The 22,156-nt window shown below is 33.9% G+C and overlaps 2 protein-coding genes across 2 annotated transcripts; both read right to left on the bottom strand.

Moving 5' to 3' along the window:
• Window positions 1-2,912: 2,912 nt before the first annotated feature.
• LOC123659795 lies at window positions 2,913-14,727 on the bottom strand. Its single transcript, XM_045594968.1, has 10 exons — window positions 14,700-14,727; window positions 11,988-12,115; window positions 8,328-8,441; window positions 7,848-7,967; window positions 6,649-6,797; window positions 5,865-6,026; window positions 4,802-4,908; window positions 4,316-4,427; window positions 3,685-3,835; window positions 2,913-3,129 (listed from the first exon to the last, which is right to left on the bottom strand). Exons 1-10 carry the CDS (start codon window positions 14,725-14,727, stop codon window positions 2,929-2,931), a joined length of 1,272 nt encoding a protein of 423 aa, XP_045450924.1. The 3' UTR covers window positions 2,913-2,928.
• Window positions 14,728-16,660: 1,933 nt separating this feature from the next.
• On the bottom strand, window positions 16,661-20,928 carry LOC123659429 (protein lifeguard 1). Its single transcript, XM_045594645.1, has 5 exons — window positions 20,836-20,928; window positions 19,737-19,843; window positions 18,206-18,365; window positions 17,854-17,983; window positions 16,661-16,884 (listed from the first exon to the last, which is right to left on the bottom strand). Exons 1-5 carry the CDS (start codon window positions 20,920-20,922, stop codon window positions 16,661-16,663), a joined length of 708 nt encoding a protein of 235 aa, XP_045450601.1. The 5' UTR covers window positions 20,923-20,928.
• Window positions 20,929-22,156: the final 1,228 nt, after the last annotated feature.

The raw sequence follows: 22,156 nt of genomic DNA, 5'->3' as shown, positions 1-22,156 counted from the left end.
ATTCAGTTCCAGTTACTTACCAATGTAACAGAGATTTTTCAAACTTTTTAATAATTTGTCTAGAGGTGATCACGTGGTCTTCATAGCACTGCATGGGCCGAACGACTGTTGCAAGAAACGAGCAACCTGCGTACTACATGGGACCCTAATGGGCTACCGGTTATATCTACAGTCGGAATAAAAAACAATTACTACTAATTTATATTTTTAGACTGCTTTAAATTTTATTATTTATTTTCAGAACTTTTTTAACATTGCAAGATATTTTGACGATGTCATGGATCCTTTTCTGAAAAATTACTGAAGTTATTTTTAACCGACTTCAAAAAAGGAGGAGGTTCTCAATTCGAATTTATGTATTATGTATGTTGATTCAATTTTTTAATGATGATTTTTTTATTTGATGAGTTTTTATTCTCGAAAGTTAGTGCTTGTGGTTTATTCTTAATAATGCGTACTTGAAACATACAATATTTATCCATCTTAATATAGATAAACAATAACGCGAGCCCCATTTGAAAATTAGCTAAGCTTTGGTTGAAAACATTTGCACCCCATTTCAACTATATTCTCGTATAAAATGTTGTCAAAATGATAAATATTAAAGACTTAATAGATAACTGGGAAGAGAGATGTCCTGTCCATATTCCAGAGGAAATATAATAATTAATTATCAAAAATATAAAACGCGATTATTTTTAGCTAAGGGCTACACGCGAAGTCTTCAAGTATTAACAGTTATTTCACAAAAGCTTTCTGTTGGGATTATATCTGTACTTTAAACACAGTTATTCGTTTCTCCTTTCGACTGTGTTTTGTATTTTTTTTTTGTGTGCTGTCTCATAACTTTTAACTGGTGCTCCCATTTTATATTTTATATTATTATTTTATATTCGAATTTTTTTTTCATGTAATCTCATTTAAATTTTAGAAAGATTGACGAGTACTCTTCGAATTTTCCCTAATCTGCGTACTTAATTGATTTCAAATACCGACGTTGACGATATTTTTTGGCGCACCGCACACACATTATTTCGTAAGTAGTAAGTTAGGCTGATCTGTCACGCTCTGAGGTGAAAGGCTCGCTCGGGTGAACTCGGGACCGCCGAGTGTACCCGAGCGAGAAAGATACAGACAACTGCTCTTCGTTGTTGAACGGTGAAAGGCTTGGTCGGGTGAACTCGGGGCTTATTGCGTTATTGCTTAATTGCGATTACCAATGACTTTTTCACTTCTGCCGTGCGGTCTTCAGCACCCACTCTAGTTTTTTTTTTTTTTGCTTGAAAACAAACAATTATTTTCCAATTTTATTCACTTTATTGACGGAATTTTCGTACAGCCTACAACATTTTTTTCATGCGTTATATTTAATATGTAATTTTATTTATTTATTCTCTATTGTAAGTTGACATCACCCAATATATATTATGGGATGCGTGTGTGCAATTATCTCATTCGTAGTCCGCAGTCAGTCAATTCGATTAGCGATATAATTGAGGCAGCGAAAGGACAGCTCCTGACCGACCAATCAAGGCCATAGTTTATGAAATAGGTGACCACTATCCAATGAAGACTATGCAGGAACAATTCAATAATGATCTTAAATAAAAACAGTAGTGTAACGGTCAACTGTAAAATGGGAAGAGTCAACTGTAAAACTGCAAGGCTTTTGTCATGGTCGTTTTCAGTGGTTATTCGATTAACATTGCTTATATAATTGTGGGAAATATTTTGACTGCTGTAAACTTAAAAACATTGTATTTACAGGAATATTTATGTACCTAGGTGTGTGTAAAAAGTTAATCACCGAAATTTATGTACGTGTACCAACATACTTCCGGACGAATTCGCCTAATTGGATAATAATTTAATTTTTGTTGGTTATTGTGATGACTAGGTAGATACAATTTTTAAAACTTGTAGAGGTCTAGAGGATAACACTTTTAATGAGTCTTTTCAAATATTATTTCATTGATAAAATTTAATTACTAAATTTTAGTCTTATGTGGAAGAATTTGACATTAGGAAGGGTTGACTTTAATTTTAATTAAATTTCACACTTCATAAATATTTTAAAAACAACGTTTTACAAAATAATATATTAGGTATATGACTTTATTAGTCTTTATAAAATGTTGTTATTTGTTTTCCAAAGTTTACACACTATTTTTAATTCTTGGTTACCGTTTATGTAATCTTTTATCAAACAGGAAATGCAGGTCTAAGGTAAGGATCAAACCGATGGCTCCTAAGTATACTGAGTCAACTCTACTTCTAATAACTTTATTTTTTTGTTACATAGGTAGATAGGAAATGAAGTAAATGTTATTAATATCTTAAAATAATGAAATAGTCAAAAGTTGTTAGTTGACTCAGTATACTTAGGAGCCATCGAAACGTTAAGTAGATAATTACATAATACATTCTCATAATTCACTTACGTGAGCAATGAGTACTCAACGTACTTTTTTTTCATAAAAATATCTTTTTATATAATATCATATAAAATTCATCTAAATAATTAATAATAGCGGTTTTTGTCAAAATATTTATTAATAAGAACTACATGGCACATGGGTGTATTCAGAATTTTAAAAAGGATAGGGTAGAAACAATTACAAATAATATTTAGGTTATATATAATAGTTAGGTTAGGGTAAATACTGCAAATTAGGTTTCTATAAAGGTGTTTCATTATCTATTACTACCATGAATAATACATATTTTTTATGTGTTTCTTTTCTTGTGTTTCTTTTGTGGATATCTGTTTTGTATGTATGTAGATGTATCTACCTGCGTCTTTGAGGGTTTTAAATGAGAAGGTATTTAGAAGTTTCTATTTTATACAAAATATTTAGAGAACCTGGGCTTTTGTATAGTTTGTAATTTAAGCTTAAATAAAACACGCTTTAATATATTCAATAGCATTTATATTTTATGACACATCTTCCTAAACCATTCTGGGTCGTTCTTAGCCACAGACTCCGGTCTGCCGTCCTTGTGTCGGTAGTGAAACTCAGACACACCTCGTCCGGGCACGCCGTTTACAATGAATTTGCAAAACCGTTCTACCATCCTAGCGTCCCAATCTTGAGAAACGTAATGAATAGACTCGTATTCCACCAAAACCTAAAAAAGAACAAATTTTTTAATAATACATAGTATTTGAATAAATAAACTAACGCCTTACACTAAGTCCTCTTGTAGAATATCAATTCTATGTCATAAACAAGACAAGCACAATTTCCTAGAACACAAAATTCTCAGTTTGTTCGTACATTTGTCATGTGCGAGAATCGAGCCTGCGAGCCCAACAGCCAGCTTATATGGTATGCCACTAGAGTAAGTAATAAGCGTTTGTTCTGCCTGATATTAAGTTGTACCCATATGAACTATCCCAAAAGCTCTGGCTACCTTACTCACAACAGGAACATAACTTTACTTGAGAGCAGTATTATTTAGCTGTCAGTTCAGCTTATTGCAGTCCACTACTGGACATAGGCCTCCCCAAGTTCGCGCCAGACATCCCGGTTTTCCGGTCTATTTAGCTGTCATCTTCTCTAATTTTAAGATACTGCCCTAATCCTCCTCTAGATATAAACAACATATTTTATGTTATACCGTAATAAGAATATTGGTCAAAATTAAATATTTTCTCAATTACAAACATTTACGCGAGCATACCTGTATTGTGTACACTTCGTCGCCGGCTTGTATTCTGAAGGCATAGTCTCGTGGTGCGGAGCCGCCCTCGCCGTGCTGGTACAACTTCAGGTCGACCCACTTAATTGGCAAAACATCACCGTTGGGTAGACCCACTACCCCTGCTTCCATACTGAAATTAATTTAATGTTTTTAAGCCATATATAGAAACACATTTAAAGCCATTTTTCAGGCATATTATATTTCGTATTTCTCTTCTACTGCAAATTTTAGATAGTTTAATGTTTCATTTATCTTGTAATACATCTTATAGTTAGCTCATGTTTCGTCCTCCAGAAAAATAATCGGAGTTTGGAGCAGGTACCTATCGCTTAAGATTCGAAAGTCATAATGTTATTTTTCCGCTGTGATTGAGTATATGAATCATAAAATAAATGTTGAATGATTTGTATACTAATATAATAAAGCTGAAAAGTTTGTTTGTTTCAGCGCTCTAATCTCAGATACTATTGGTTAAAATCGAAAAATTTCGAGGAAGAAAGAGGAAGGCTATAGGCAATATTTTTCCTCATTTTATCGCGAGTAAAATCGCATGCACTGCTTTTGTAAAATGAAAGGAATGGATCAGTATTAACGTGTGTAGTTGTTTCACCTGGTGGCAGTGCATGGCTGACAAATAACACCAACGCTGATACTAGTTCCGTCCTCTAAGAAGATATGGTGGAATGCATATCTATGCATTAGGGTCCAATCACGCGCCTGACCTAAAACAAAAAGTGAAATATATATTCAGATAATAATACTATGTACAATCTATAGCCTTGGCTGAAAGTGATAGGCAGTCTAATTAAATACGTATTACTAATAGATTTATTTAAAAATTACTACGTAATGGATCTCAATTTAATTCATTATTTTCTTGGCCAAGACAACTATTACTTAAGGAATTTGGATATTTATTATAATAATAATAATACATATATACAGCCTCCACAACGTAACTTTAAGATAATTTGCTTTCAGAAACGTTTGATATTATATGAAAACATTTTGTCTTCCCGCAAGTTTTGAAACATGTACATACTATGTGATTCATTGTAAAGCAATATTGCGAAAAATTTGGTTAAGTTTGACTTACCAAAACTGTGGTCTCTGAACGATGGCAGCGTGTACTCAAATGTTTCGTCTGCTATCCTGAATTTACATTTCATTGCGCCGAATTGTTCGTAATGAGATTGATGTGCTCTAAATGATACAAAGACAATTTGTTAAAAACTAAAGATATATCACTGACGTAGTTATATAAAAATATACTAACTTAATGTAGTAAATAACAACATAACTAACACAATTTATACTGATGATGATAATTCAGCCTATAACATCCCACTGCTGGGCATAGGCAATAATTCTGGGGTAGGAAATGGTTCTCGATGTAGAAGATGGATCGCAACTTAATCCATCACGCTGCTCCAACGCGGGTTGACGGATATGTTCCCTAACGACTAACGATCGCTATCAGATATTTATGATAACAACCGGAACCGACGGCTTAGCGTACTCTCCGAGGCACGGTTGGGAGACCCACAAGAACACACATTCAAACCGGAAAGAGATATTCGTACAAATTCACAAGTATCCATCCCGTGCGTGAATGGAACTCTCAAATCGTCGGTGTTTTGGGCGCCTACACCAGACTGTTACACCAGTGTTATAATAAAATATTGTAACTAACAAACTGATATTATATGAATGTAAAAATCTGAAATATATAAATTTTTTAATTAATTAATTTACTTCATTAAGTATATATATATAACTATTTCTTGATTAAGATTAACTAATTTAACGTCAAGTTCAAGACTTCAAAAACCAAAACAGAAATAATTTTAAGTGTGTTGAGAATGGAGTACGCATTGCGACATAGTAAGATCCTGTTTCTCAATAATAATCATACATTTTTCGTGTTTTTCAGAATAATTTCAGCGTAACGTTAAGCTACGTTTTTGAAAACAAACATACGAAGGTATAAGGTATAGAACTTCCCACTAATACAGTATTACTTTGACGACTACGACTACAACACTAGGATAAATCAAAATAACTGGTACAGAACAGAAGTCATAATTAATCAGAGATATCAAGGAACATGTTGCCATAGTGATATGTAATTCAAGGTAATTGAAAAAAAGTAATATTACGTCTTAAGTCCTTTAAAGTATTCTCTGCTCCACTTTTCTCTAGCGATGGACCGGATGACGGCTGGCGGGTGCAGGTCGGAGTCGTAGTCGAAGTAATTGCTCGTTGCGTTCCACTCGCCATTGAATTCGACGTCTACCACCTTGTTTGGATTGTTTTGATACCTGAAAATTTACTAAGTTTGTATCTATCCATATGTGTATATCAATAAAAATAAACTCCAAAATGTATGTATGATGAAGTGTACGTACAACCGTGCACCAGATCGAAGACTTTTTTTGTGTTCATGTTTGTTGACAAAAGGTGTGTGGAAGACTAAAAAAAACGATAAGTTTCCAAAAAATGACGGTATGAAGTTCGCCGGGTCATTTAGTTTATTATAATATATTTCATTTTTAGCCGTACATTAATTAGACTCATATGTATTAAAAAATTTGACTAAAACTACTTTTGGTAATCGATTGGAAGTATGAACTTGAAGGGTCATCCATAAATTATGTCACACGTTAAGTGGGGGTAGGTTACCTCTTGATCGACGAAGTGTGACATTGTGTGATAATAGGGTTTTGTGACGTTACGTTTCAAAATGTAAAATATCTAAATGTTAGTAAAATGGAAATAAAAATACTGTCGAAACTGATGTTTTCATTTAAAAAATGAGAATTTGTAGGAGTAAAATTGCAAAATATGTGACGTCACACTAGCTGGGGGGGGGGGGTTCCTGATATCGTGAAACTTATGTGACGTAATTTATGGATGGCCCCTATTTTGTCTATAGATATATACCACATCGGCCCTTTATAGGAAACAGTCCACTTCTTCATTGGTTCTACAGGAGTCATCATTATCCCTTCGGCTCCAAATTCACCGATTTGTGCACCGAATAGTACCGTATCTGGTATCTTCTTACTGCAGAGGAGACCTTTACCTGGCAACTAAAATGTTATTCTGGTCAAATAAGTTTGTCAAAATATTTCGATAATTAGTGAAATTTGCATAGATTCGAGAGAAACAAAACTTAAGTTGCCCATCTAAAATTGATGCTTAAGTACCTATCCTTAGACTGATATGTTTAAAAAAATAGGTGTTTTTACTTGTATTAAATTATTATCTATACAAATAAATAAAATTGGAGTGTCTGTTTGCAATATTAAAATACCCGTTTTTACTTAATGCATATACATATACACGGTACATATATCAAAATAACATTTTCACAATTTTTGTCTGTCTGTCTGCCTGTCAGCCTGTCTGTTTGTTCCGGCTAATTTCTGAAACGGCAGGAACGATTTTGACGGGACTTTCACTGGCAGATAGCTGATGTAATAAGGAGTAACTTAGGCTACTTTTATTTTAGAAATGTATTTGTTTTATAACTTTGCGAACTGAACAATAACTTTATTTTTAAATTCCACGCGTACGAGGTCGCGGGCACAGCTAGTCAGAAATATAAATTATCAAAGTAAATCGGAAAGTGTAAAAAATGAGTAAATACTCTTATCAAGGATATATGTGCATTAAAAATATGTATTTAGTTATACAAAGAATAGGTAACATACTACGCGAATTCAGTTGATATTAAATTTTTTCAATTAAATTCAAATTATTTTTTTTGGGATCAGCTTGTAACATCCAACACGGCTCCTCTGCAGTTTAGCGAGTATATTCTCCACTACGGGTAACTATCGCTATCATATGTCTGTGATAATAACTGGAACCAACAGCTTAACGTACCTACTGTCCCTGGCACGATGGGGAGACGCACAAGGACGAGACACCCGGACGGAAACCGCCGGTTTTTAGGCGCTTACATGGCACACGCACCAAAATACCAGAAAGTTCGTCAAGTTATAACGTTAGTATTTAAAATTACGCACTAAGGCGAAATATAGATACTGTAAAGGATACAGAGGAAGCTTTAAATGTCTAAGTATATACGTCCAGGAATATGTGGTAAGTAGAAATATGAAATAAAACATAATTACCCCTATGTAAAATAATCCATTGCACATTCCCATCGGTCGTCGTTCACAGCCGGAAATCACGTAAACTCCTTTATCGCCTTCCTCCTTAATCGCTGATATGAAGAAGACCGCATCAAATGCCTTTGGATAATGTTAAGTTACCTTTATGTTTTATTTTATTTAACTATTTAACCTATTACAATATTTAATTTATAATAACTGTTGCCCAGGACATTATTTGTATGGTAATTTTCATACCATCCAAATAATCTTGCTATAAAAAGGTAAGTATAAATTTTCGCTGTTTTTACTACTTTTGAATGCAACAATATGTGATGTTGTGTAATATAGCCTTTTTTGATAAACGGTCTATCTAACACAATAATGATTTATCATAAGAAGTAGTAGATCCTAAGATTAGCACGTTCGACCGCGTACTCTTGAACTTTATAATATTTTTATATTCTTACAAACATAATAAAGAAGTTATTATAATATTACCTTAGCATGGTCACTCAGGGGTTGAGCTCTGTCCATTTCTGATATATTTGTGATAGCTTTGACTCCTTGCCCCGCTTGTCCGTCCGTACCAGCGCCATTGTTCTTCTTAGAGTACTGTGATAAATATTTAAACATATTAAGAAGTATAAGCGATTTGTATGTTGTAGTTTCCACCCCGTCTCCCCACTTGTAATAAGTTGTGATACCCCCCACCCCCTCGAGCCTCACGTGATTAAAGGACAACCCCTTATAGAGCTGACCGTTGCAAATGATATCAGTTGGTAGTTTTGAATGCCATGTCTTGTAAATTATATTGGTGTACGAAAAGTGTAGGTGTCATATTCAGGTTTTATATAAAATTTACAAGATTTGGAGTAAGTACACCGGCAGAGGCGGCTTTACCCATAGGGTTCAGTGCAACCGGACGCCGGGTATTAGGAGGCGCCGCCGAAGCGTATGCATTGATGAATAAATGTTTGAATTTTGAGCCACACGTTTTTCACTGCCCTTTCCTTTTCGACAACAGAGTGCCTAGTGCGAGTTTTATTCACAGAAACATGACAGAAACGCGTTTATACGTGAAGATTATTTTGCATGGGAATTTAAACAGTGCAGCCTAGACGATAAAGAATAGTATACGATACAATTGATACAGAGTTATGGTTATATATATGTGATGCACAATGTGTAACCATACTGGTGACCCCGACGTGATTTCGCTGCGTGGTCTAAACTCCACTAGCGTAGCGGGCGGCGGAAGCGGGTTGCGCCACACATTCCCCCTGGCCAGACCGTAACTACGGTCGATAGAATTCTGTTATCTTCACTCTTCGACCGCTCCGTGTAGTTCTTTCTTCGCTAAATATATGTGATGCACAATGTGTAACCATACTGGTGACCCCGACGTGATTTCGCTGCGTGGTCTAAACTCCACTAGCGTAGCGGGCGGCGGAAGCGGGTTGCGCCACAGAGTCATCTAGCGGCAAACACGAGAACTAGGTTGAAATCCCGAATTTCCCATACAAAATGAAGTTAAAATTTACGCTCGTTATTGCGAGTCGGATTAAACAAAACTCGTACCACAGACTCGCACTAGGCACTCAGAGCGCAACTAGGGGTGAAAATCAGCGTTGGTTTTTGTCTTTATAAAAGCCAATTAAAGCTGAGTGATAAACCTTTTTGAGGCATAGTACTTAGCTGCAGGCGGTATTTTTTGGATATACAATTATATTCACATTTCTTGTTTATTCGTTTTTTTTTTTCATAAATTTTTGGAAAATTTGATTTAAACAATTTTTATAACTTATTTTTTGATGAAGTTGATTTTTTTTGCAGACTATATTACTGTCCTTATAATTTTTTTACTTCGTTTTTTTTTTCTATATCTATTGACTTATTATTTATTATTATTTCTATATAACTGTATTTTCTTTTGTGTGTCTGCGTGTGTGAATGTCCCGAATAAATGTATTTCTTTTTTTCTTTCTGTTTTTCAACTACTGGGCTAGAGTCGCGTATGTATTATATTTTTTGTAAAAGATTATCTATACAAATAAATAAAATTGTAGTGTCAGTTTGTAATATTAAAATAATCGCTTTTTACTCAAAACATATGGATGTAAACACGGTACATATACCAAAGTAAAATTTTTCACAATTTTTGTCTGTCTGTCTGTCTATAATCTCTGAAACAACTGGGCCGATTTTGACGGGACTTTCACTGGCAGATAGCTGATCTAGTAAGGAGTAACTTAGGCTACTTTTATTTTAGAAATTTATTTATTTTATAGGTCTGCGAACTGAACAATAACTTTATTGTTAAATTCCACGCGGAGGAAGTCGCGAGAACAGCTAGTTACAAATAATCTATAAAATTACAGTTTATTCTTTATCATCTTTCTTGTTTTGTTCATATAAGTGACTTGATTCTTATAATAATACTACAACCGAGATTATTAATATATTCGAATATTATTTAAGCAATAACCAATTAGATTATCTAATGAATACTTTTACCGCTACGCAACAGTCATATAGTAACATGTGTTAATCTTATAACAGGTTGCGATAACATTATCGTGGTTAGAATCTTTCAGAGATAAGAGTATGTTTGAAATTGATTTTTAAAAGATTTATTAAATGTAAAACTACAAAAATTCTCTACAGAGAATAGAAGAGATAGAAAATTCTGCAGAAGTGAAAACGAATGATTAGAAAACGTGCAGGAGAGTCCTAAATAGTTAGCAATATAGCAGGCGTGTCCTTATGTTGAATTGATGAGGACTTCTAAACAATTTTACAATAGAGAGCAGCTGATCAGATGAGATGATAAGAGTTGTGACTTTTTAGTTGTTTGTTGATGGATAATTTCAACAACAATCTTTTCGATTTTGACAATTCTTTCACAAGTAGAATGCTACGCTATTACTGAGGAAGTGACATATTTAAGTTATATTTTAACACGATAAAACGAAAAAGTCAAAATAATATAGTCCATGTGAGCGAAGCCCTTGACGGTAAACTGGTAATTATACCTACTTAAAAAAGAACGAAGAACCACGAGAGGAATATATATGTATTATGTATGTAATGTTGTTGGAACTTAAGAAGCTGACCGATGGCGGGATAACCATCTAACCGCTGGTTTTGAAACACACAAGCCGAAGACGGGCAGTAGCGTCTTAGGTGCGACAAAGCCAGCCCTGCGGTTACCAACCCGCCTGCCTAGCGTGGTGACTATGGGCAACACACATGAGTTCATGCATTTTTGGCGCGAATTTGTGGAGGCCTATGTCCAGCAGTGGACTGCAATAGGCTGGAATGATGATGATGATGTATGTAATGTTTATTCTGCACTTTTTACAGAAGTTCATAAATAAATAACTGCTTCAAAGTAAAAAAATAATAATTCTGTCTCGGTGGTCTGAACGCGAGACCAAAACTAGGACAAAATGCACTGACCAGAACAAAGATATATGGCTTACAGAAACATTTGTCTCGTGTTGTTATTATAATTTAAACCATTGGCATGGCTATAGAATTATAATTATAATACTGTACGAAACTAATATTGATATACAGTACAGCCTATATTGGATGGTTATCCCGCCATCGTTCGGCTTCTTAAGTTCCAAGGTGGTTGTGGAACCTTGTTATCCCTTAGTCGCCTCTTACGACACCCACGGGAAGAGGGGGGGTGGCTAAATTCTTTAGTGCCGTAGCCACACAGCACCTAATATTGATATAGCTTGACATAATTGTCACAGCACTGGCTGTTGTACTGGCGGTTCCGGGCTCGATCCCCGCTAACGACAGATATTTGTCGTGGTCTGGGCTTGTGTATTCTAATTAATTCTTTCCTGATTTCCTGATCTCTTTCTTTTTGGGGGCCGTTGCTTATGAAGCGCTCATTTATTTATTGATTTATTTAATCATATTATAGTTGACAATTAGTTTATTATATTTAAAACACGATTATCGTTTATTACATGCAAACATGGGACGTCCTCCGGCCCGCCGGTGTAGGCTGGATGACGATTGTGGGAAATCGAGATATCTGGCGCAAACTTTGGGAGGCCTATGTCCAACAGTGGATTGCGATAGGCTTAAGTGATATATATGCAAACAAAACAAAGAAACTTATAATTTATACAAACTTACCTTTCTATAATAATAAAGACACGAAAACACTACATATTTTAAGTAATACCATTTCCCCGGCACAGAGTATATTCCGAATATTGCATCTGGATCTTTCTTTCTCAATAAAAACACTAATAATATTATAAAAATGAATGCGGTTATAAAACAACAAGTCATTTTGGTAAGCCGAGCGAAACGATAGCTGCGGGCGCCGGGCGATAAGTCGTTGACGTCTAGTGATATTAATGTGATTTTGTATTTTATACATTGTTGTTCAGGTTTATATTGCTTATCTGCATATCTACCTAATACTCATGACTAAAACATGCAATTTCTTCGTGTTATTTGTGTCAAATAATTTTGTATTATAAATCTATATTACTTTATTCTGTTTTCATCCTTATTATTTACTAGATTATATAAATGACAAAAAATGTATTTTGTTTTTAATTTTTTAATTTTAATTTCTTTGAAAATAAAACAATATAAACAGTCAGACATTTTTGATTTCATTTTATTTTAATAAATTAGAGATATGTAAACATATAAAACCTATTAGTTACGTTACAAATCAACGTATACTTAATAGAGTTATGGACTGAATCTTAATAGCGTAATTACGTAGTATGTTTATGAAATTTTTTTTACATTTTTGAAGTAATACTTCTTTTGGCACGTTAGGGAAAAATTATGAGAGTAAATTTTTAAGATTCGCGCGCACACCGTCGCAAAAAAAACCATTGACGTACTAGTACATATATCTCAATGAAAAAAACCGACACCCTGAAGTTAGCTAGTCAACGAAGAAGAAGTTAGCAACGAAAAGTTAGCTAGGAAATGAAGTATAAAGTTCTTACGTGTGTACATAAGTATATACATACACACCTTTTTTTACTGAATTTGTCATTTACAAGTCATATTTGTAAGTGTTCAAATATTTGTTACTAATCTGAGAGAACGACCTTGTGGGTCTCCTCAACGAACTTTGAAGTGTGTTATGTCAAGTGTATTTTTTAACCGACTTCCAAAAAAGGAGGAGGTTCTCAATTCGACTGTATTTTTTTTTTTTTTTTATGTATGTTACATCAGAACTTTTGACCGTGTGGACCGATTTCGACAAATTTTATTTTAATCGAAAGGTGGTGTGTGCCAATTGGTCCCATTTAAATTTATTTGAGATCTAACAACTACTTTTCGAGTTATATCTAATAATGCGTTTTTACTTGACGCTTTTTTCGTCGACCTACGTTGTATTATACGGCATAACTTTCTACTGGATGTACCGATTTTGATAATTCTTTTTTTGTTGGAACGGAGATATCCCTAGTTTAGTACCATGATAAGAAAACCAGGATCTGATGATGGGATCCCAGAGAAATCGAGGGAAACTCTTGAAAATCCGCAATAGCTTTTTACTGGGTGTACCGATTTTGATAATTTTTAATTTAATCGATACCTGATGTTTGTCATGTGGTCACATATAAATTTTATTGAGATCTGATGACTACTTTTTGAGTAATCTTTGATAACGCGTAGTTACTTGACTATTTTTGCGTCGATCTACGTTGTATTACTCGTCGATGTAATTGAAGTCGGTTTTTTTTTCGTTTGCGAGCAAACACAATTATTGTCACAAATCTACATATTCGGCCGTTTTCGGTAATTTCTAGTTTTGCTTACTAGCGATAGATTTTTGACACGATTTGTATGAAGTTAACGTCAAAGTTCTATCTCAGGTAGGAAAATTCAGAGACAGATAGAATTTTGAAACTGGATATTAATGCTGCCTATTTTATACTGATTCTGATCATACTGTAACACCATACTGCTTTTCATTTTTGTTACTATTGAAGAAGGGATGAAAGTGAAAATGGTTATTTAGTTATAATTAATTGACGCGTTCACGATTATTTTATTAAATTCCTTTCTGGGTCATGGTATTCGCATGTATAATAAAATCCCACAAACAATTTTGGAATTGTCTCAACATAAATTTAAAGTTTTTATTAAAATAATAATAATAGGTAAAGCTTATTATTCGGTGCAGGATAACATAGTTGATAAAGATGTGTGGACTTAGTGACGCTGTATTTTATGCAACATGTTACTAATTTTGTACTAAAACACAGTTATATATTATTTTTCAAAAGAGTAACTGCGGAGTTTCTTGCAGATTCTTCTCTGCAGAATCTACATTCCGAATCGGTGGTAGCTTTACTTTTACAAAAATGATAATTTATTTTTAAAGTTTTAATTTGTAAAATGACGATTCGAATGTGCTCTTGGAGCCTATTTGAATAAAGCTGTTTTTGATTTTGATCTATTTTGTCCGAAAATAAGAGGATATTTCAAAGGACGTTTCGTTTACATATTTGTTATTTTATTTAATTAGGGTACAGCAATATATCCTGGTCAAAATCTGGAGCAGCTCGTCTGAGTAAGTTCCTCAACTTTACAGAAGATCACAGCCAACTAAAACTGCTCTCAAGTAGCGTTCTGTTCCTGTGGTAAGTAAGGTGACCAGAGCTATTGGAGAGGATCGGGGCTCCATTGGCTACCGTAACCGTTTACCGTCAGGTGGACCATTGGCTTGTTTACACCCTAGTAATATAAGAAAAAATAATGTTATTAGTGCTTTATTTTGTAATACTAATAATTTTTTATTACCTATATAATATATATTATATAGGGAATAAAAAATTATAATTATAATATATGTTATATTAAATTTTGCTAATATGAAAACAATATAATACATTGCTTAATACTTAAGAGGATACAAAGAAAAATAACACAGAAAATAAATTTAATTATTTATTATATAGCGTTACATTAGTTAAATCTAAAATCTATTATAAACTAGCTGTCCGGACAGACTTCGTTCTGTCAAAAGTTAATGGTATTTTTTTTTATGTTAAACCCTTCCGTGGGCCTTAAGGAACATACAAAAAAAAGAAATTATCTGAATTGGTCGAGCCATTATCGAGTTATGCGCTTAGCAAGATTCATTTTTATTTATATAGATAATGTCATTAGATATAGGTATGTAAAGAGAGTACCACTTAATGAGTGACAAAAATAAAAAAGTAAAAAGATAAAAATTAACTACTATGAAGCGATTCTTAGATACCTATTAATTTAATAGAGAATAAACATTGAAAATCTCATTTATTCATTGTAAATAAAGCACAAAACTCTTAAAACAATAAATAAAAACCCATGTCAACATTTGCTTAACGTCATTTTCTATTTGCGAAAATGGATCAGCTAGACAAGTATATATACCAGATATACCTATACGGTTCTCGACAGAAATTTATCTCACTACACATTTTTCATTAAAACTCCTATTAAGAATATTAGTTTAACTTTTTGACTTTACCTTTAAGGAGTGTTAGTCAAGGCATTCATGCAAAGATTAGAGAGCTCCTGGGGAGAATTGGGGGTAGGGGCGGCAATACGTTTGCGATGCTTCTGTTGTTGCAGGCGTTTATAAGCACGGTAACCGTTTAGCCGTTAGTTCACCATAAGGTGGCCTGTATGTTTGTTTGCCGACCTAGTTATATATAAAGAAAAGAAAAGTCATCTATTATCAACCAATAGGTTCCGAGTAAGATCATGCCGCTCCAATGCCGCTCGGACGGCGAGACAAAATTATAGCGCTCTTAATCTTTACTTTCAATATCGATGTTTTTTGTTTAAAAAACATCGATATTTTTGATTTTTTGTTTTAGTAATGAGAACGTCTTCCTCTTTTTTTACCACTTCAATGAGCTTCTTCGGTAATTCGGAATTTCGTGGTCGAAGGTTTTCCAATCATTTTGGATAGAATTTTTTAAGTTGTTCAACACTTAAATTATTTATCATTTGAGTACACAGCACATGTTAGCTTACCCAAACAGTTTTAATAGCATTCTCGATAAAAATAATAATTGTGTGGGTCTTGACTAACAGTCTTAAATAGTAAAGTCAACAAGTTAAGAAAAATATTCTTATTTGGAGTTGTAATGAAAAATATGTAATGTGCTAGTTTTGTCGCGGACTGTATATTCTTTTAATTATCTAAGCGTGGAGCTATTTTATGTTTTCATGTCTTATCTAAGCTAGCACGGGCCGCAGGGCTTCTAGGCAATGTAAACTACATTGAGCAAATTAAAAACTATTTAATTATTGTTATTATTATACCAACAGTCCAAGTTGGGTGTTTATGTTTTTGTTGTGCATATTTCAGCAATCCAGACACAATATTACATCGTGCCTATTAGGTCGTAGCATGTGCTTTTATTGATTGTTAAAGTTTTATACACATTTGAAAAGTCATAAATATCTACAAATAAATATCTACAACATACACACATTGTCCTCTGTTCCTAAAGAAAGCAAATTAATGCTGCGTTGTAGGTAACAGCCGACTGGTTTAGATACATATTTTTTTTCGATAAACATAGAAATACTATATATATAAATATATAAATACAAATATCACACCCAGACTCAGGCGGGAATCGAACCCGCAACACGCAGAACAGAAAGCAGGGTCACTACAAACTGCGCCAACGGGCTGGTCGAAAAATCTTAGCATTAAATGTTGAGTCTCATTTGAAATGACGATAAAAACGATAATGGTTAATCGATGACAACTGTCACGTCACTGTCAAACGCACTGACAGCTCGAAGGTGTGTTAAATTACCTATCTATTTCCTATAATTGTGAGAATAAATAAGAAGATGTTGACGATATCCAAGTACAAATTCAGAGCCGCGAAAATGTACTCCTCCGGTGAAATGCTGTACTTATGCTTGCCTCCCATCATCAATTGTGTATCGTACACAAGATAGAGGGAGAAAATAAATGCTCCTAAGGCGGCATACACGATATTTACTATGTTGTTGCGGAATATGATAGCCAGAATACCTGCAAAGAAATATTTTGGTTAGTCTGTCAATTTGAGTCGAGACAATAAATAAGTACCTGGGTGACCGAGCTTAGCTCGGTATTTTTAGTAAATCGTGTGTTTTGGAAATTATATTTAAATACGAATTATTACAAAATGTGAATAGTATTTTTCGATTTTACCGACATAATAATAAAAACTATGAACTAGCTATTTAAAAAAAAAATAACGAATGCAATCAGAAAAAAAAAATCGGTTGATCGCAACCGGCCGATTCCCCACCTGAGCTATTACAATTTTATTCTCAAGTGCGAAATTTACCTTCGTATTCTAACAATATTGTAGCCATTTAAAGCCATAGCCAACTAAACAACGTCATTTTATGTAATATCCTATGTATGATGTAAATTAATGAATAAATAATGAATCATATCTCATAAAGATAAAATACAGATAAAATATTTCAAAGAATTTTATGACTAAACTTTATTATGTGATTTACAATAGTTACTATGATAAAAATATGTAGTGTATATATATATATAAACCGACCTCAATTACATCGATAATAATACAACGTACCTAAGTAGACGAAAAAAATTAACAAACGCACTAGTCGTCACTACGATTTTCGAGTTTACCTCGATTTCTCTAGGTTTCCATCATCAGATCCTGGTTTTCTAATCATGGTACCACACTTGGGATATCTCATTTTAAACAAAAAAAAAAAAAAGAATTATCAAAATCAGTTCATAAACAACGAAGTTATCCCTGAACATACATAAAACGCACGAAGTCGGTTAATGGTAAATGGTATTTGTCGATAAACCTCTTTAGTGTGCCAGACATAACCAGTATTTTAAAAGGTCCTATAGTGTTACAGATAATAAATAGCTCTTCGAAAAATGTTCTCTATGAAAGAGAATGGCATAAGATTTCCACCAAGCAGCTTTATTGCAATTAAGCGGATAACATTTAATAATACTCACCGAATACAAGTAGGACCATTGTAAAAGCTACAAGCGCTCCGCCCATGACTGTGAAGTCAAATTTGGTTTGGAAAGCGAAGAGTGTCAGACCGAGACATACTGCGGCTGTTATACCGATGGCCATCATTACCTGTTAAACACAAAATATTTAAAAAAACTCTGAAATGCTCGTGTCCATATTCGAGTAATGCTATAAAAGAAAAGAGATATAATAAGGTTTGCTCCAATGTAATGCCTTATTTCCCACATGAAATGAGATGAAATAAATGTTTTAATTTCATTTCATGTGGGAAATAAGGCAGTTAGCTTAGTAGTTAAGTATTTAGACATATTTGTATATAATGGTACTCACTTCAGATACATCGTAGACGCTGCTAGTGACACCCAGAAGGAAGCTCTGCGCGCACGTGAAGATGAACAGGAATATGAAGTTCATCGGCGTCTGTCGCCGTACATCCGGGCAACACGCCATGGCAATCAAACACACGAACAAAATGATGAATGCCACCCAACTGCCAGAAATGATAAAACGACCAAATTTTCCTTTTTTTCTTAACGTATTTTGTGGTATTTATTTATTTGTTCATACAAAGGTCGACGAGTCACTCTGTACCATCCCACTGCTGGACAAAGGCTTCTTTTTCCATACAGGAGAAGTATCGCAGCTTAATCCACTACTCTGTTCCACTTTGGGTTGGCGGATATTCACAACTAAGGTAGGGGACTAACTCGAACTAACTAGTAAAAAGGAACGATAGTTATCAGGTGGCTATGATAACAACCGGGACTGATTGCTTAACGTGCTGTCCGGGGCACGGTGGGGAGATCCAAAAAGACCGAAAACCGAACCGAATACGGAAAGAAATATTTGTACAAATACAAATCTCCATTCCGAGCGGAAATCGAATCCGCAATCGCCGGTATGTGAGCTCACATTGTGCACGGACCACTAGACCAAAGCGATGTTCGAAGGTCGCTAGAAGACCATACAATTACACAATATTTTACAGAAAATTGTTTCAAGATTATTGCTTTTATTATAATCCACACTACGATCGTTGTGATAACGATCACAATTAGGATATTAAAAATGTAAACCATAATACCAAGAAAGCCAATAACTGCCCATTGAAAGAACTAAAAGTCACATAAACATCCTGCTAGCAAGCTATGATCCGTAATTTTATCCAGGTATGTCTCGAACCCGTGGAAGTTTTGGTAGAGCAAATGTTTTAGCCTGTTATTTCAATTTCTTCAGACTAAGTTTAAATGGAAAACAGTAAGAAATATCCTCGTTCATTTCGTTAAACATACTTCAGTTTTATGGAATCTAATCAGTATAGTCCAATTTTTAAGTAGGTAATATGGATTATTTAAATGATAAGAATTTCTAGAAATTAGAAAATATATATATACTAGCAACCCGCCCCGGCTTCGCACGGGTGCAATGCTGATACTAAATATACTACAGAATGTCTTTATTTATAGTGTGAAGCTAGCTTATAGCATGGTTATAACATAATAACAACATTCAAATATGCGTCGTTAGATTACACGTTGGTACAGAATGCGTTGAAGAAATAAAGGTTCACTGCTCGTTCCCCGTAGGTGATAGCGTGATAATTTGTAGCCTATATGTTGACCCGACTTCTTAATAATATTCATGCCAAATTTGAAGTAAATCCATGCGGTACTTTTTGAGTTTATCCCGGACATACATGCAGACAAACAGACAAACAGGCAAACAGACAAAAATTCTAAAAACTATATTTTTGGCTTTGGTATCGATTGTAGATCACACCTTAAGTATTCTTTAAAAAAAATATTCAATATACAGTTTTGACTTTCCTACCATTTTATTATATGTATAGATATATACTTACAAGAGATATGTATTATTTCTAACAAAAATTTTTGTGGGTTCGTGGAAAAGGAACAGAGCAATGACACCCAGGGTGACCAGCAGTTGACACATGAGAATCGCGTAGACCTGGAGACAAAAAATTAAAATTTCTAGAGAACCTCTTTTTATTATTTATCTTCTTACGGCCTTTCTCTCACCAGAAGATTGAAAAATTGTATAATATATTTTTCTTTGTTTTTTGGTACCCCAAACAGACTCTGAGTCACGTCATCACATGATGTTTCGATACCAGGGAACTTTTAAAGTGATTATTATTTTCAAAAGTCAAGCTACCACCGATTTGGAATGCAGATTCTGCAAGAAGAATCAGTAAGAAACTCCGGAGTTACCCTTTTGAATTAATTTATAAATTGTGTTTTAGTATAAAATTAGTAATATTTTGCATGAAATACAGCGTCGCTAAGTCCACACACCTTTATCATCTATATAATCCTGCACCGGATAATACGCTTTATTTATTAATTTCTTTTTAATGAACACTTTAAACTTATATTAGACAATTGCAAAATTGTTAGTGGGATTTTATTATAGGGAATACCAATAGCCAGAAATTCGCACAGAACAGTCCAGTATGTCTATACTATATTTAGTTTTTTTTTTTAATGTCACTAGGTCGACAAACAAGCGTGTCACTAGGGCGACAAGAACTCACCTGATGGTAAGCGATTACCGTAGCTTATAGACACCTGCAACACCAGAAGCATCGCAAGCGCGTTGCCGACCCAATTCCCAACCCCCCCAGGAGCTCTGGTCACCTTACTCACCAACAGGAACACAATACTGCTTGAAAACAGTATTATTTTGCTGTGATCTTTTGTAAGGTCGAGGTACTACCCCAGTCGGGCTGCTCCATATTTTGAGCAGGAAATTCCTGCTGTGCCCTACCTCAGTGAATTTATTTTAAATTGAGAACATAACAATTGTCAATTACTATGTCTGACTATATTTTTAAACATCGTAAGCCATCTTCTATTTTTATAAGACAAATATTATTAATTTACAGCAATCGTATAGAGTTTATTATATAAAATATGTTTCTATAAAATAATATTACTAACCTTTCGAATAAATCCCCTTCGTATACTCTTTTCTGTGAAATCGAAGGCGCCATCGTTGGCGTCTTCGCCATAGCTGCTTGGATACATGTAGGTTGTCTGAAAATAATTTATCAACAACATTAATGTATTTTTAATATAAAAAATAATTATAGATTTAAGAACCAGTAGTTTATAAGTAGGTAACTTATTAACAAACTGATCTCTGCCTTGTTTGAAGACTCAGTTTATTAATGAAAATGTCATAGTTTTTGGATAATTGAATGAACACAAATTTAATATTTCCAAATTGTGTCGCTTATAGTCCGATAATGCAAAAATTTAGCTGTAGACCTAGAAATAATTTTGTATAGACCTTCAATTCTAAAAGAAAATCAAAATGGCCAAAAATGGGAACATGAGTACCTATATACCTATATCTTTCGTATTGACTGTTAGAATGTCTATAGGAGGATCAACAAACAGTTCTTAAATTTCAACCACAATAACCAAAATATTGGAAAATCGTATTTTTTATATTCTACATATAAAAATCTGAATCTTTTTTTACATTTTATTCGAACGTTAGATATTCCGAGTTGACTACACTTCACACGGGCTTATGTCACAAGTTTTATAATGTTAATGGTTTTGTTATATTACAGATTTTATACAATCTGAACAACGGACATGCACTTATATTTAATTAGTTAGTCATATTAAAAATAATATCGCTCACCTGCGCCATATTGGAGCTGTTCGCTTGCGCCACTTTTATCACAATCACTGATAGTATGCCTTGTTACTGATAATGTGTTTAAATATAAAAGTAGGTGATGTTTGTACGAAGAAACGTCGATAAAAATGTCCATCGAACTTTGGTGTAAATTCCAGACTATTATAAATAGATAGATATATAAATTCTAGAATATTCAACAAATTTTGGTTTATTTTTGAATAATATTAAACATGTTCATAATTTATGTTCCGTTTAACTTTTTTGTGCTGCTGAACCAAATTTTTGTTTTTAAGTTCAGCATGCACTTAACGAATACGCAGCATTTACGACACTAGCTGGTTGCGCTAGCGGTTGCGGGTTCAATTATCACTTAAGTAAAATATTTGTATAGGTCATACCAGTATTTTCTGCGATTTTTAAATTTTTCTAATCTATCTGTGTTGTAATATATTTATTTTCCAGAACTTTATTAACTTCAGTGTTTTACGAAAAGACGCGAGTTTTTCTTTAACGGGACATCCATTAATTACGTGAGCTATTTTTCGATCAGTTTGGACTCCTCCCCCCCTTAGGTAAGATATGCCTAGAGTCCCCCTCTTACTTCCG

The sequence above is a fragment of the Melitaea cinxia genome, chromosome 14 (assembly GCF_905220565.1).
Source record: "Melitaea cinxia chromosome 14, ilMelCinx1.1, whole genome shotgun sequence".
NCBI lineage: Eukaryota > Metazoa > Arthropoda > Insecta > Lepidoptera > Nymphalidae > Melitaea > Melitaea cinxia.
Note: the sequence above shows the minus strand (reverse complement) of the source record. Positions and strands in the feature narration are given on the sequence as shown.

Excerpts from the sequence above, each read along its gene's own strand:
- LOC123659795 (XM_045594968.1), bottom strand. The coding sequence starts at position 14,727 with ATGTATTATATTGTTTTCATATTAGCAA. Across the intron at positions 8,442-11,987 it reads GTCTTTATTATTATAGAAAG|TACTCTAAGAAGAACAATGG; the intron begins GTAAGTTTGTAT and ends TATTTATCACAG. Across the intron at positions 6,027-6,648 it reads TCCTATAAAGGGCCGATGTG|GTATCAAAACAATCCAAACA; the intron begins GTATATATCTAT and ends GTAAATTTTCAG.
- LOC123659429 (XM_045594645.1), bottom strand. The coding sequence starts at position 20,922 with ATGTATCCAAGCAGCTATGGCGAAGACGCCAACGATGGCGCCTTCGAT. Across the intron at positions 19,844-20,835 it reads GAAGGGGATTTATTCGAAAG|GTCTACGCGATTCTCATGTG; the intron begins GTTAGTAATATT and ends TTTTGTCTCCAG. Across the intron at positions 17,984-18,205 it reads GCGTCTACGATGTATCTGAA|GTAATGATGGCCATCGGTAT; the intron begins GTGAGTACCATT and ends TGTGTTTAACAG.